At 41.8% G+C, this 14,520-nt stretch overlaps 1 protein-coding gene across 3 annotated transcripts; it reads right to left on the reverse strand.

The window, feature by feature from the left end:
- Positions 1-975: 975 nt before the first annotated feature.
- LOC141487990 (serine/threonine-protein kinase Sgk1) lies at positions 976-10,140 on the reverse strand. Of its 3 annotated transcripts, none has more exons than XM_074187634.1 (12): positions 9,974-10,140; positions 6,503-6,578; positions 6,032-6,107; positions 5,524-5,628; positions 5,351-5,434; positions 5,111-5,242; positions 4,659-4,771; positions 4,250-4,373; positions 3,797-3,892; positions 3,213-3,368; positions 2,996-3,085; positions 976-2,216 (listed from the first exon to the last, which is right to left on the reverse strand). In XM_074187634.1, exons 1-12 carry the CDS (start codon positions 10,005-10,007, stop codon positions 2,049-2,051), a joined length of 1,254 nt encoding a protein of 417 aa, XP_074043735.1. In that variant the 5' UTR covers positions 10,008-10,140; the 3' UTR covers positions 976-2,048. The 3 variants fall into 3 exon arrangements, with proteins under 3 accessions (XP_074043735.1, XP_074043733.1, XP_074043734.1); XM_074187632.1 differs by lacking the exon at positions 9,974-10,140 and adding an exon at positions 7,966-8,201; XM_074187633.1 differs by lacking the exon at positions 9,974-10,140 and adding an exon at positions 6,712-6,890.
- Positions 10,141-14,520: the final 4,380 nt, after the last annotated feature.

Consider the following 14,520-nt stretch of genomic DNA (forward strand, 5'->3'; position numbering starts at 1 on the left):
CAGCCCTGGAGTCAGGAGTACCTGAGTTCAAATCCAGCCTCAGACACTTAATAATTACCTAGCTGTGTGGCCTTGGACAAGCCACTTAACCCCATTTGCCTTGCAAAAACCCTAAAAAAAAAAAAAAGAACGAAATCACACTGGTCTTTTACCTTCAACATGGATACATGAAAGACATCTTTTGTAAGAGAATTTGGTCCCACCCAAGGTACTTACTTAATATTTGGGGAGGTACATTTCTCAAGTTAGTACTAGAATATGTTTGGGCGTGACCCTTGCTTAGGTGGATGAAGAAATAAGTCCTTCCAGCCCAGATTTCTGGGAATATTTCCATTTTTAAATATCCCCACCCTTATTCTTTTGCATTCCATCTTCATAAATAAATATGTATTTAAATACCCCAGTACTCTTTTAGGTCTTTAAGCAATCTTTACATATATGAGTTCCCATTTATGTGTTTATTCTTCTGGTCTGTCATTGTTCTACATCTAACCCAACCTTCTCTTCTTCCCAGTATTTGGTTCTGTGTGTAACTAAAATCATCGACTTCTTGCTCTAGGTCATTATAATTCTCATGGATTCCCAACCAGTAACTGAAGGTTTTCATCCTTTGCAAATATTAGTCTGTTGTAATTGCATATTACTTTAGGCTAAGAACATTGGCCATACCTTGACTAAGGTTGAAAAAATAAAAGGAAAAAGAGGGAACAGTAATAAATACTTGTGTCCCCCCCCCACTATTTCTAGTTTTGCTACAAATAAATGTATGAGAAAGTCAGGAATAGTTAAAAGACTCTTTGAGTCTGACCTACCCAGTCTTTCACTAGGGAACCAATTCACTCTTCCACAGAATGTGCCTTAGAACCCTTGCTGCCATCAGAATATGGGACTAGCAAGACCATATCAAACCAAATGACAAATCAATCCGCTATGAAGGTTTTTTGAAGAAATGTTACAAAATACACAACACAGATTATGTAAATATTTTTAAAGATTTTACTGCAAACCAATTGCCCACACACAAAAAAGTTGTGTGGTAGGGGGAAAGGGTTGTACATATTATAACCATGTTAATCACGGTACATTACAATGATGGTATACATTACATGTAAGTCTGTAAGTTTAAATATACAACTAGTGTCATAACACATGGTACAGACCTTTTCTTTATACAATACATACAACAAAAACCATAAATAATGCCCATTTTACAGGTGACTTTTAAAACAAACAATGAAACAAACCAACATCTTTGACCGACTGCAACTGGGGCATTGGTCCATAAAAACCCTTTCTAAAAATAGAAATATTTGTAGCAGCAATGCTTTTCTTCAAGCATCTGGGGTCCAAGTCATTGCAAGACCATTTTCAATAAATTTTAGTTATTAACTATATATATATATATATATATATCTTACAAAAAAAGTCTACACATAAATTTATCTTCCAAATATGGAAGAATCAAACAATGTCCCACGTTGTAGTATCCTGCAAGTGTCACATTGATACTTATAACTAAATCCATTTGTAGTCAGCATATCTCACACATACAGACCATTGTTCACATAGTAAACCCATAAGGGGGAAATAAAGATAAAAAAGTTGAAACACTGAAATAAGAAGAAAACAAAAGCTTTGGAGCCAACAAGGAACTCATCAGATAAAGGCACATTTCATAAAAACTATGATGGTAACCCATACAGGTCTTCACAAGATTGTTTTCTGAACTTCATCTTCCTTCCTACAAAAGCCATACACCTGCTATCCATGACAATATAACATTTGTTCCAAAAAGATAGCACCACTTTGGAGGGGAAGAATAAGAAAACAAAAAGCTTGTGAGCTCACTGCAAGGAGGAGTATGTGCTCTTCACAAAGCTTTTAGCCAACAGTTATATAGTTGAAATTATGGTTGCCAAGCTTCCAGAGATGTGCAAATTTTTTTTTAAGATGTCTGGTTGGCTGGCACCTCAGCTGAAGGGCTAAACTAAATGAAACACACACAAAACCATCTCCAAGTGTCTCTCTCAAAACCAGTCCAAAAATGTTCAGAGGAAAGAATCCATAGGAGGTGCATAGGAGAAACCTAGGAAAGCTTCGGCGGCTTCCTTGACACTGGCAGTGATCAGGATGCTATCTGGGGATTTGCCAATAGAGTTTGGAACAGGTTCTTCTGTAAACTCAGGATCAAAATGCCGAAGATCACTGGGTCCACTCTAATGGAAGCAAAGACAAACCCACCAAATTAGATTTAGGGTAACGGAAGACTTATCAAGCATCTGTTGGCAATTCTGAGTCTGGGCCCAATTTGGACAGGGTAGGTATTTATTAGGCTGTCCTTGACCATCTTGAGCTTCATCATCCTGGACAAAAACTAATTAGAAACTCCTTGGAAGCAGTGAAAAGTATGATGGTCATGGAATCTGAAGATAAAACTTGGCCCTTCCATTTAATACAAGGCAATCAATCTCTTTGACAAGTCACTTCAAATTTTTGTGCCCAAATAAAATTTATCTTTTTTTTCCCTTTAAAGCAAAAGCTGTACTATATGACTTTTTAAAGTTCCTTCCAACTTTACATCTATGATCTGTTTCAAGTAATCATCTCTGAAATCAGCTCCAGGAAGATGGACTGTACTTAATCTTTCCTCATTTCAGAGATGATGATGATAAGGCAGATTTAAGTGAAGCTACTACTGCCCCTAAGAGCAGTATACTGTATACTTGTATCAAAGTCACAAGGCCACTGCTTTTGTTCCAAAAAAGGTTAAGATATAGATGGTTTATTAGACTATTTTGCTTGTTACTATGTAGCTAAGAGTGAAGGAAGATGGGGGGAGGGAAGGGAAAGTGAAGAACCACCAACTTCCCTTGATCAAACATATCCCATTTTCTAGTTAGAAAAACCCACTTTAGACCTTCTGAGTCATACTGGTTCCCCCTGACTAGTGGAAATGCCCTTTGGGGGAATAACTATACTTAGAAATGATACTCACCACATTTGGGTTAAAAGGGGGGGTAATCTTCTTATTAATGAGATCATCCCAGTTAATAAGGGAGAAGAAGATGTGATTCTTAATCTCCATCTGTTGAGAAGAAACATAATTAGACACACCTAAGTCAAACAAGGTGGGGTAGTCTAGTATTTAGTATTTTTTCCATGCATCCCATTCATCCACCTTTTGCCAGTAGAGCTGCAATGTTTTTACTTACAAAGTCATCCTTGGCACCAAGCCTTTTTGTCCTGTCTTTCTGTAGTAGACCCTCAAGAAGGTGTCTTGCAGAATTTGTAATATTTGGCTTCAATTGGAGTGGTTTGTTCAAAATGTTATCATACATCTCAGCTGTGTTTCGACTATAAAAAGGAGGCTTCAGAGAGAAAAAAAGGAATATGTTTACTTGAAAGTATAGTGGGATTCAATATAAAAAATTTTAAAATATAATCAAATATCTTATAAACTGATAACTGAATAAAAAATCAAAAGACCAACTAATTGGGGAGTGTTGGCGGAGGGAGAGAATTTAGGCTATTTAAAAATTTGGGCTATTAAAAAAATTAGGCTATTTAAAAAATTAAAGGCAATCTATTAAAAAAAATTGTAAGACAATGAAACACAGTCAACCTACCACTGTGTTATCAACTTTAGTAACCTTATACTGATAAAGATAGAATATTCTTGGCAAACCAAAGTGTGTTTGCATAGATTAATTTAAGTGGAGCACTTGCCAGGGAGTAAGAAAAGCAGGAAGAGTAAGGTCTCTTCAAGGTTTTTATTATTCTTTAAAAAGTTACTTACCAGACCATAGAGCATTTCATATAAGACAGCCCCGAGACACCACCAGTCAACTGTTCTGTCATAAGGCTGCTTGTGAAGCACTTCAGGGGCAAGATACTGTTTAAAAAAAAAATTGATTCATTTTAAATTGAAGTCCTAAAACCCCCCACAGAGAGACAACTGTATTTTCTTAAAGGAAAGTCCTAAAGTATTAAGTGGAAAGTAATTCCATATAAAAATAGGTATAAAATTTGGACTATGGGATTTCAACTGAACCCTCCAGTGACTCAAACTTTGTTTTTATCAATATTTTCTTTTGAGGAAGAAGATTTTCTAATTCCCCTATTATTCAGATAACAATCACTTTCAAGGGTATGAGTGGAGTAAGAGAAACTCCTATGAGTTATCTTCCCCCTTGATTTGACCTTTCTCTTCAGGAAAAAAAAGGCCTCAGAAGCTCAAGATTACACCCACCTCAGGTGTGCCGCAGAAAGTGGATGTTGTGCCATTATGTTCAATGTTTTCTTTACAGAGTCCAAAGTCTGTCAGGACAATGTGTCCTTGGGAATCTAGTAAAATATTCTCTGGCTTTAAATCTCTAAAAAACAAAAATTGGAAAGGCAAACAAATATTTTAGTTTTTCTTCACAATAAACTTATATGGTATTAAATTCATAACAATTGTGAAAACAAGTAAAATAAACATGCACATGTTATAAGTTTCTAGACAGTACACCATCCCTCATCGTTGAGAAGTTATCGCAAGGTCCAGGCGGTCTCACCACAGCCAAGTATTACATAAATGTCAGCTATTATTTAAATCCACAGTTGCATCGAGGCTTAAGTCAGACCACATGTATCAGCATAAAAGGCATCTTACTCACCTATATACAATATTCAGAGAGTGCAGGTAACCAAGGGCACTGGCAATTTCAGCAGCATAAAATCTAGCCCGGGGTTCCAGGAAGCATCGCTCTCTCTGGAGATGGTAAAACAACTGCAGGAGACAGAACACAGTTAGGCGCCTGCTGACAAAGCCTGTTAACAATGTATTTAATCAGATTTGACATCTATGGCCAAGGAGGACAATAGCAGGAAGTGTCCTAATGATCCATCAGAGAGTTGGAGGGGGATACAAATTCTAGTTAACTCCTGCCCTCAATTGTCTTTTAAAATTTTACCCCCCCCAGGTGAGGGGGGACTATATACATATATATATATATATATATATATATATATATGTAAATATCTATAAAGATATAGATATATTAGATGTATAGATACACAGACACACACACTCTAATCTCTTTCCAAAGGAGATTTATTTTCTGCTCACCTCTCCACCGTTGATGTAGTCAAGGACAAAGTAGAGTTTGTCTGCAGTCTGGAAGGAGAAGTGCAGTCCAACTAGGAAAGGGTGTTTGACATTCTTCAGAAGGACATTTCGCTCTGACATGATGTGTTTTTCCTAGAAAAATAATAACTATTTAATGGTGACATTCTTAAACGTATGAAGAAATATTATTGGTATATGCTGCCACACCTCCCTGCTGGGGAAAAAAGAAGTTGCCTGTACCTCCTTCTTTTTCAGGATTGCTTTTTTCTGAAGAACTTTGACAGCATAGAATTGTTCCTCTGCCTTATGTCTTGCAAGAAGAACCTGAAATTAGAAAGTAGAAAGCTTTGTACCATGATTTAAAATTCACTTTGCCCCAGAGTCAACATTGATGTAGATAAGCCAAAATTTACCTTTCCAAAACTTCCTTTTCCAATTACTTTCAAGAAATGAAAATCTGATGGCTTTGCATGGGGATTGGATGATGGGCCAAGGTTGATCTGCTGAGATGGACTGGGCTGGGGAGGAAAAAAAAGGAGAAAAAGAACTCAAAATATGTTTGATATCTCTTGAACATTCAACTCTTTAAAAAAATAATTTGTGAGGGAATGATGTGGTGAGAAAAATTTAACTATTTGGTCAAACTGATGTAGTCAAAGGTATTTATAAATCTACTCAAAGGAATATTTATTTCAGAAAAGTTATACAGGGATTTTTATGAGTCATGAGTTTTGAAATACCTCAAGTTTTTAAGCCCACAGACTCAATATCATCACTGTGTTATGGGATGAACTAATGAGGCATTCTTGTTTCTAGGCTAATTTCCAGAAACGCTATTTTTAAACAATAATGTAGGAGGACTCTGTTCCTGACTCATTTACAATTTTCTTCTGAAGATGCATCATAAATAAAAATACTTACTGGAGGAGAAGGATTGGCATTCATAAGCTCAGGTTCTTGGGGTTGAGATATTTTCAAAATAGATTGAACTTCAGGGCTGCAGAGGGCAAAGGTAAAAAAAAAATTAGAAGGTTGCCACTAGGGGGCACGCTTTATTCACTAATGCCAACGGCTTAGTAGTTTTCTCAGTTTATGAAACAACTTCAAATGGAAAATACCCAACTACAAATTCTTTAATTATATCAAATGTTTTTTTTTCAGAGAGACAATCGGTCCCGAATTATATACCTGTTAAAAAAATTTAATCCCAAATCCTGGAATACTAAAAATAACATTACTTTTAAATAATATTTCATTTAAAAGGCACATTCCCTTCCTTTCCAGGAAGTCTTTGGGTTTTTCATGAGATTTCAGAATTTTTTTCTCCCAACTCCCAGAAAAATTTAAGAACAGCCATGTTAAGTTTTATTTCTCCGAACTATATATACTTACTGTTTGCAGGTATATGAGTTGCTAGCAATTTTCTGAATAAAATCATTCAACCCCATCCTCCTCTGTTTCATGAAAGCTGCAAAATACAAGGAGAAAAAAGCAAGCTTTTAAATGAGATTGTAAAAATATTCCAACACGAGGTTATTTGTTTAAACTGCTAATGCTCCTCAAACCTGGCCTAAACCTGAACCCGCCTGTCCAACACTCACCAATAAGGATGGCTACCATGCCCCTCATCTTAGAGTAGGTGAGCGTGGTTCCCGAAGCTTCCGTTTTCACTGTCATCTCGCTCACAATGCAAGCGCAAAGGAATCCGCTGCTGAACGAGCCCAAGCCTGGCTCCGAGCACCTCTCCAGTGCTTCTGCGGAGCTGGCTCCCCAGAGGCTCTTATATAGAGACAGCTCCACCCGGGAAGGGGCGGAGCCCCCCAGGAACAATGAGGGGGAGGCCGAGCCTCCTGCCTCCCGAGGCGGCCAGCGGAACACTGCCCAGCGCGTCCAGCTGGCGCCCGGCCCTGCGGCTTTACCGCGTCCCCTCCCCCGGCGCGAGCCTGGGGGGTGCTAGGCTAGGGAAGCCGGCGGAGCGGGCAGCAGAGCCCCCAGAGAGAGGGAGCCCTCCCGAACGGCGGGGGCCAAAACTGCAGGATCCTGCCCGGAGGGCACAACTGTACCAGTCGCCTAGGCTTATCTGTTCCCAGTGCCCCCCCCCCCCAGCGGAGGAGGGGAAACCGGACGGCAGCGGAGGGGCGGGGGGAGGAAAGGAGGGCTGAACTGGGGTAATTTTCCACCTTTCATTTATTCCACTAGCTCCGAAAGGAAATCAAAGTTGATGCATCAGGCGCACTTCAGTGGGGGTTTTTTTCCAGCTCATTTCAGATTCTCCGGCAACTTGTGCGTTGCTCCAGGATTGTGGAGCCCCTACCCTTCATCTCATCTGATTAAACGCTGCACCCACACTCACCCGCGGGGTGCGAGCAAGGATCGAGCAGCTTTGGACTTTACTCCGACATCCAGAGTTATCTGTCCACTAGAGAAGCGAGTCCCTTAGTGTGTGTGCCTTAAGCAATTCCAACCAAGGTGGGCTAGCTGCTGTTCTGCAGCCATAGAAAAGGGGCTTCCACAAGAGGAATGTCCTCGCAGAGGAGGTCACAAGCCAGGCTACACACGGGGAGGCAGGAGAGTTGGATGCTTTTTCGGAGGCTCTCCCTCCCCAAGCCCTCCCTCCTTCCCTAACGCTGAAGTTCACTCCTACAGAGGCATTCTGTGCCCTGGGCAGGAGCAGGGTCGGTGGTAGCCCAGTGACCAGCACCGGCCCCTTTCCTCCTCGCCCAGCTTTCGGGCGCTGGCAGCGATTCCCTCTCCCCCACTTTGTCAGCAGAGAAGCAACTAGTGCGCAAAGAAGGAGAAGAAAGGGAGGAGCTGGAGCCCGAGCCCCAAGCCCGAGGCGCCCGGGAGTCCCTTACCCAGTCCGCTCAGCAGGAAAGACTCGCTCCTTTTCTGAGCCTCGGCTCTCTTTTTGTGGCGAGGCTTAAGCAACGACTCAAGCCGGGCCCTGGTCAGGGTCCCCTGCATCTCTCCCATAGATCCTCCTTGCCCCCCGGTGGGTGCCCTGGCTGCCAGGAACAGCTGCAGCAGCGGCGGCGACAAAGAACAGCAGCCGCCTCGGCGCACAGCAGCCCCAGTGATAAGCAAACTCTGACGTTTCCTTGAAGGAGCCGCCGTGACTCAGGCAGAGCAAGATTTCCTGCCCCAAGTCCCAAAACAAACAAATGGCCCTTGTGCACCCGCACAGCCCCGGCCCGAGTCGGCTTCCGAAAACGCCTTTTTTGTGCTTTGCGCCAAACCCGGGAGAGAAAAATCCCAGAACTTGGAAGAGGAGGAAGGAAGGAAAGAAAGGAGGAAGGGGGAGGGAGAGGTCAGGAATGTGTAGGGGAGGGGGCGGAAATAAAATTCAAGTCTAAAGAGGAAAAAAAGCACAATCTGCATTTCACCCCCCCCCCCAGCTACTGGGAACATTCTGTCCGAGAGCCTATCTTTCTTTCCTTGCTTTTTTTTTTCATTATTGACCATGCCAAGGCCACGTGAAGAGGTGGCATATTATAAAAGATGTGGCCATTCGAGGCTATCCTGCCTAAAGCCTCCAGGCCCATCAGGCCACCGGGGCTACAATCCACGGCCTTCTTTGTGTGTGCTCCCAAGCATCCTACGGAAAAATCAAGCCTGCAGAAAGTAAAGTTGCTTGGAATTACTTGCATCATCACTGTTGCTACCACTAGGCACTAAACTCCTTAGAGAGCAAGGACCAGGTGTTTCCTTATCACTTTACAATTCTTTTTAATCTTTAAGGCCCTCTTTTACTTTAAGAGTTCTCAATGCATGTTAAAATATGAGCTGGGTGATTTACTCCCTCTCATCCTCAAGGGGGACAGTAAAAGAAAGATGCACGAGGGAAATTCAATAGCCCAGCTGCTGCAAGTTTGCCTGCTGCTTACCTGTTAACTTTTAGGAAGAGGCTTGTAAGCAACCTTAGTAAGCACCAGGTGAATGGAAAAAGCCAACCAGCACACGGTTTGGAAGCAAGTGGGGGGGGGATCTAAAAGATGCTAAGGATCTTATGCTTCCATGCTATCTGTTTGCTGGATGGCTTGTTGGTCCAGGCAGGAGAGAATGCCCTACAGTGACCCCTCCACTACAAGTCAGTTTTGAAGTGACAGGCTTCTCAACATCAGCTGTCAAATCAGGAATAGAATGTTAAGAGAGGTTTGAGTTTTCACTGCTGGCTTGTCCCCCTTCCCCTTTTTTCTGGCTAGGAAACAGTACCTTAGCACCTCACTCTGTCCTAATATGATCTCTAGTTTAGTCTCCTTCCTAAATGAGTGTCAAATTCAGTTAGAATAGGAGGGGAGAGAGGGAACCGTGGACAGTCTCCTAAATTTACCTCTCCAGAAAAGCCAGGCTAGGAAAATGGCCTTATTCTGCCCTGTGAAACAAACAACAACAACAACAAAGGATTCTTATTGCCTGAAATTTCTGCTTCAACGTGCAGTCTCACTAAGCAAGCTTCAATAGCACTGGGTGTACAGAGCTCAAATCACTACACCTTTTGGTGTTTCTGTGGTTCTTACTTTTAAACTACTTAAGTTACCATACTTCACCACACAGAGTCTGTCTTTTCTTCTTCCTCCACATAGCTAGTTCCACCTCCTGCTATTGTCATACTCCAAAGAGCAAATTTTCTTCTAGTTTCTTTCAAATCTGTCCTTTCCTCTTTAATAAAAAGACTACTTTTGCCTCCAAGGAACTTTCATCTTACATGTTCTCTTTTACACGTCTTGTATTTCAGCACTCCCCCAAAACCAGTAAAATGCCACACCCCCCCCCCAAAACCAACTCCAAGGAAAAGGGCTTTCTTCTCCCAGAGGCCAAGGGAGAGGGACCACAGCGAAGCCAGAGTTAAGAAAGAAGACCAACCTTTTAAAGGCGATTTTATAGTTTCGTCTTTCATTCTGTTCCAGGCACCAGAATGTAACTGCGATGAGGGATTTGTTTTCTGGTGGTTTGGGACTGAGCTCCTGTTTTGGCTAGAGAAGTCTCCTTCCTCCAGTCTTATATGGCTCTAGAGCCATAAGACAAGGAAGAAGCTCAGCTCGGGCTCTGCCCTGTTTATGAACCCCGCATTTAAGGGCAATTTGCATACGAGAGAAGGAGCAGACTTCAAAGTTCACCACTGGGCCATTCCTCCTGCCCTGCCCCCCTCCCCACTGTAACATCCACCCTGAAAATTAGAGTCATCAACGTACCAGGTTTATTACATTCCTGCAAAAACGCGCAAGTAGAGTCACTCCTTGGGTCCCATTACCATCACAAATCAGCCTAAGAAAAATTCAAAACACAGACACGTGGTGCATTCTCTGTCCTCTCAAAGGATCAATACCGTGTGTGTGTGTGTGTGTGTGTGTGTGTGTGTGTGTGTGTGTGTGTGTGTGTGTAGGAGATGGATGAAGATTAGGGGAGGGGGCGGCAGTTTAGAGTACTTTCAGGAGATGGGGGGGGGGGGGAGGAGAGGAAAGTGTGATGACTTTGTCCCCTGCCCCACTGGAGACGGATGGACTGGCTACACTTAGCTTTTGACAGAGGGGGTCCAAGCTGTGGAGACTGGCTTTTCTTCCCGACCGGATCCCTGAGGGGTGGAGCAGGCGCCCCCCAGTCCTGTCCCGACAACCTACTAAAGCTTTCCGAACAGGAAAATGACAGATGCCTAGTGGCCTGAGTTGCCGCTGGTGAGAGTGTGCGGCTCGGGGAGGGGATTGTGGATGGGGGGAGGAAGGAAACTTGGCTGGACCACTCGTGCACACGTGCGCCTATTGTACAGATGCATCTGCATTTCAGTCCTTAAGCCCATTTTTCCTTCCCCTCTCTGTCCCGCTCCCTTTCTCCCGATAAAGTCCCATTGTACGAGTAGGAAGTACCCTATTTCTGTAGCTCCTACCCTCCCACCATCTCCGAGAAATGACCGATTCTGATGCCACTAAGTGCATTTTCAAATGAATCCTAGAGGGCGCTCGTACTCTCTGCAAGTAAAGGCTGTCGTTGTCTTTGGCTCTGGCCAGCCTCAGTAACTCATTTCCCCTCCTCCATCCAGTGAAGCTATTTCCCAGTGTCGCTCAAACTAGACCCGCTGGTTCGGGGAGAAAATGGGCAGGGTTTTTAAAAAGACTGTCTTGCGTCTCCCCCACATATACCACTCCCATTCCTATATCTACTGGCCACAAATCAGCTCCTCTTTGAACCTGATTGTTGCAGAGATGAATTCAGAATTCCCACATGATGATGATCAACCACTGAATAAAATTAATACAGATGCATAGGGCTGGGGGGGGGGGGGTGCTTTATCCTGTGTATTTCTGCTGACTTAGAGGGGGTTTTGTCCTCACTGCAAACACAGTTTATTTTCCCTCAAAATAAAGGATAAACTTTCAAGATATAATTATGTAGGCTGTAAATCCTGGCCCCGCATCCAATCAATCTACAGGTTCTTAAGTCTTTATTCCTTGGTAGACCAGCTGCTAAATACAGGGGAAACCAATAGAAAATGAGACAGTTCCTGATTTCAAATTTTACTAAAGGATGCAATTTATTCATAGATAAGGAAAGATTAGATCTATAGAAAGTAAATAAGAAGTGGTGGAGGGAGGGGGAGGGAGGACACCAATAACTGAGAGAAGCAAGCAGTTCCAAATTAAGGAGAAATGGGGAGGTATGGGAAGGATCCACCAGAAGGAGAAGGAGAAAAGGTATTTAAAAAAACCAGTAAGACTCTGCCAAAGAAAGGTTAGTCTGGCACCTCAAAGAAATCACTTTGTCCTGGAAATTTCCTATCTCGTTCAGTACACTGTAAAGGGCCATAAGGCCTTAATCTTATTCAGGACACAACCTGCATAGATATAATCAGTATAGTTCATGTGAAGGCAAGTTAACATGTCAGTTTATCCTGGACAACTTAGGACAGTAGCAAAGAAGTTATGGTTAAGTAAATTTCTTTAAGACACATTTAAAGGCTGTACTGATTATCTTTATATATTTATACTGTTATAGAAAGAAACAAGGAAAATTAAAATATGGCAAAATAATGAGCTTGAGGTAGGATATATATGGCTGTTTTAAAATGTGCAAAATAGGGGCGGCTAGGTGGCGCAGTGGATAAAGCACCGGCCCTGGAGTCAGGAGTACCTGGGTTCAAATCCGGTCTCAGACACTTAATAATTACCTAGCTGTGTGGCCTTGGGCAAGCCACTTAACCCCGTTTGCCTTGCAAAAACCTAAAAAAAATAAAATAAAATAAAATGTGCAAAATAACATTAATATATGAATCATTGAGAGTTTGTTAAGATGACAAAAGATTCCATGATAAATAAAACCCCAGATTCCATGATAAATAAAACCCCAGATATACCTTAGATAGGTGCATTGAATATAGCACTGGTATTGGAGTCAGGAGGATAGAAATCTGGCCTCAGACACTTGACACTTATTAGCTGTGTGACCTTGGGCAAGTCACTTAATCCTGATAGCCTCACATCCAAGGCCATCTCCAGTCATTCTGATTCATATCTGGCCACTGAACCCAAATGGTTTCAGAAGAGGAAGTGAGGCTGGTGCCAAAGGCATTAACTACTCAAGGATAATATTGTTCACAAGTTTAAATGGAAGAAGGATTCTCTGTGGATGGTGAATACTGGATGCTTTTGTTTGTAGATGATATGGTCCTATTCCAAACAAGTCCTATGGAACTGGACCTTCTTTAATGAGATCCACTAATGATGATGAAGTTTGTCCATTCTTGAAGAAGATAATGACATCAGGGGAAGTGATGCTGGAACTGGATTTGAGTGAGAGGGAGGCTGTACTAAGGCACCTGCCTCACTTTGTACTCCAGAGTCATCTGGGTCCAGTGACCAGATATGAATCAGGATAACTGGAGATGGCCCTAATAGACAATCAGAGTTAAATATGACTCGCACAAGGTCACACAGCTAGTAAGTGTCAAATGTCTGAGGTTGGATTTGAACTCCCGTCTTCCTGACTCCAAGGTCAGTGCCAACTAGCTGCCACTAAAAAGGAATTGACTTAGCAGTACACACAAGAAAAATCAAGTGGCTGAGGAATGACTATTGTCTGAGCTATGACATGTAGTGAAATGAACCACCCATTAATCTTAGATAGGAACTGAAGATGGTCAATGAACAGGGTCCAAAATTGAAAAGGTAAAAGATAGCTGTCTAGAGTATACTTGGAAAATGAGAAATTCTTCCAAAGATCCAAAAGTCTTCCCTAACACACACACACACACACACACACACACACACACACACACATCTTTTACAGCAATGTTCTTCTAATAATGTAATGCTATAGCTACAAATTGTGGAATAACAAAATGTCTAAAGAATTAAAATAACAGGTGACTCAAAGGAAAATGGACCAACACATGGTGAGCATATGTAGGCTATCATGTATGTGTTCCCAATAGCAGAGAAGATACATGAATGAAAACTAGCAAATGTTTGTTTAGAAAAGGAAGTCTGAAGAGAAAGAGCTTTAGTTCCAAGGTGGATTTTATGCCAATGTTCAGAAATTTAAAGTTTGCTAATAACAGTTGTACTCTCATTCAGTATATTAAAAAGAAGTATGTGATTAGTTATCAAGAAATATTAAAGTGAAGCTGAGGGGTGGCTAGGTTGTGCAGTGGATAGAGCACCAGCCCTGGAGTCAGGAAGACCTGAGTTCAAATTCAGCCTCAGACACTTAATAATTACCTAGCTGTGTGGCCTTGGGCAAGCCACTTAACCCTATTGCCTTGCAAAAAAAAAAAAAAACTTAATAAAAAAATAAAGTTAAGTGGAGTCTTTTCCCTGACTGGCATCACTCTGATCCCTTCTTGGAGAGATCTCCCTGGCAACAGCTTTTTGTTCTATAGCAGGGGTAGTGTCCAAGTGGAGACTCTCCACACACCCTCCCCCATGAATCTATTAAAAAAAAGGCAATTGGTACATAGTAGGTAGCATATAAATACTTATACCCTTTTCCTTCTACCCTCCTCTTTATGCTGTTCACCTTGGGTACAATTTGTGAAATTTGACCAGGGCACTAGTTATAACTTTTGGTAGATCAATTGATCAATCAATAAGCATTAATTTACATGCTTAATATAAGTTGGGCATTATGCCAGGAGCTTGGGATGAAAAAGAAAAAAAGTCAGCTTTCCTCTTTAAAAGCCTTGTAATTTTCTTGAATAATACAACGTATATGCAGATAAGTGTAAGATAAATGTAAATGTAGCTTATAGTCCTGAGGGCCAGACCAAAAAGGGTCAGTTTCTCTCTTTGCCTCTTGCCTTAACCCAGAGTTTGCCTTCAGAGGTACTTCCACATGAAGTTTAGGTAAAGCTCAAGTACTGGTCTTCCCAATTGTGAGTAATAAGGACCTCAGCTTCTACTTAAATCTTCCTTGTTTAATAT

The sequence above is a fragment of the Macrotis lagotis genome, chromosome 5 (assembly GCF_037893015.1).
Source record: "Macrotis lagotis isolate mMagLag1 chromosome 5, bilby.v1.9.chrom.fasta, whole genome shotgun sequence".
NCBI classification, from domain to species: domain Eukaryota; kingdom Metazoa; phylum Chordata; class Mammalia; order Peramelemorphia; family Peramelidae; genus Macrotis; species Macrotis lagotis.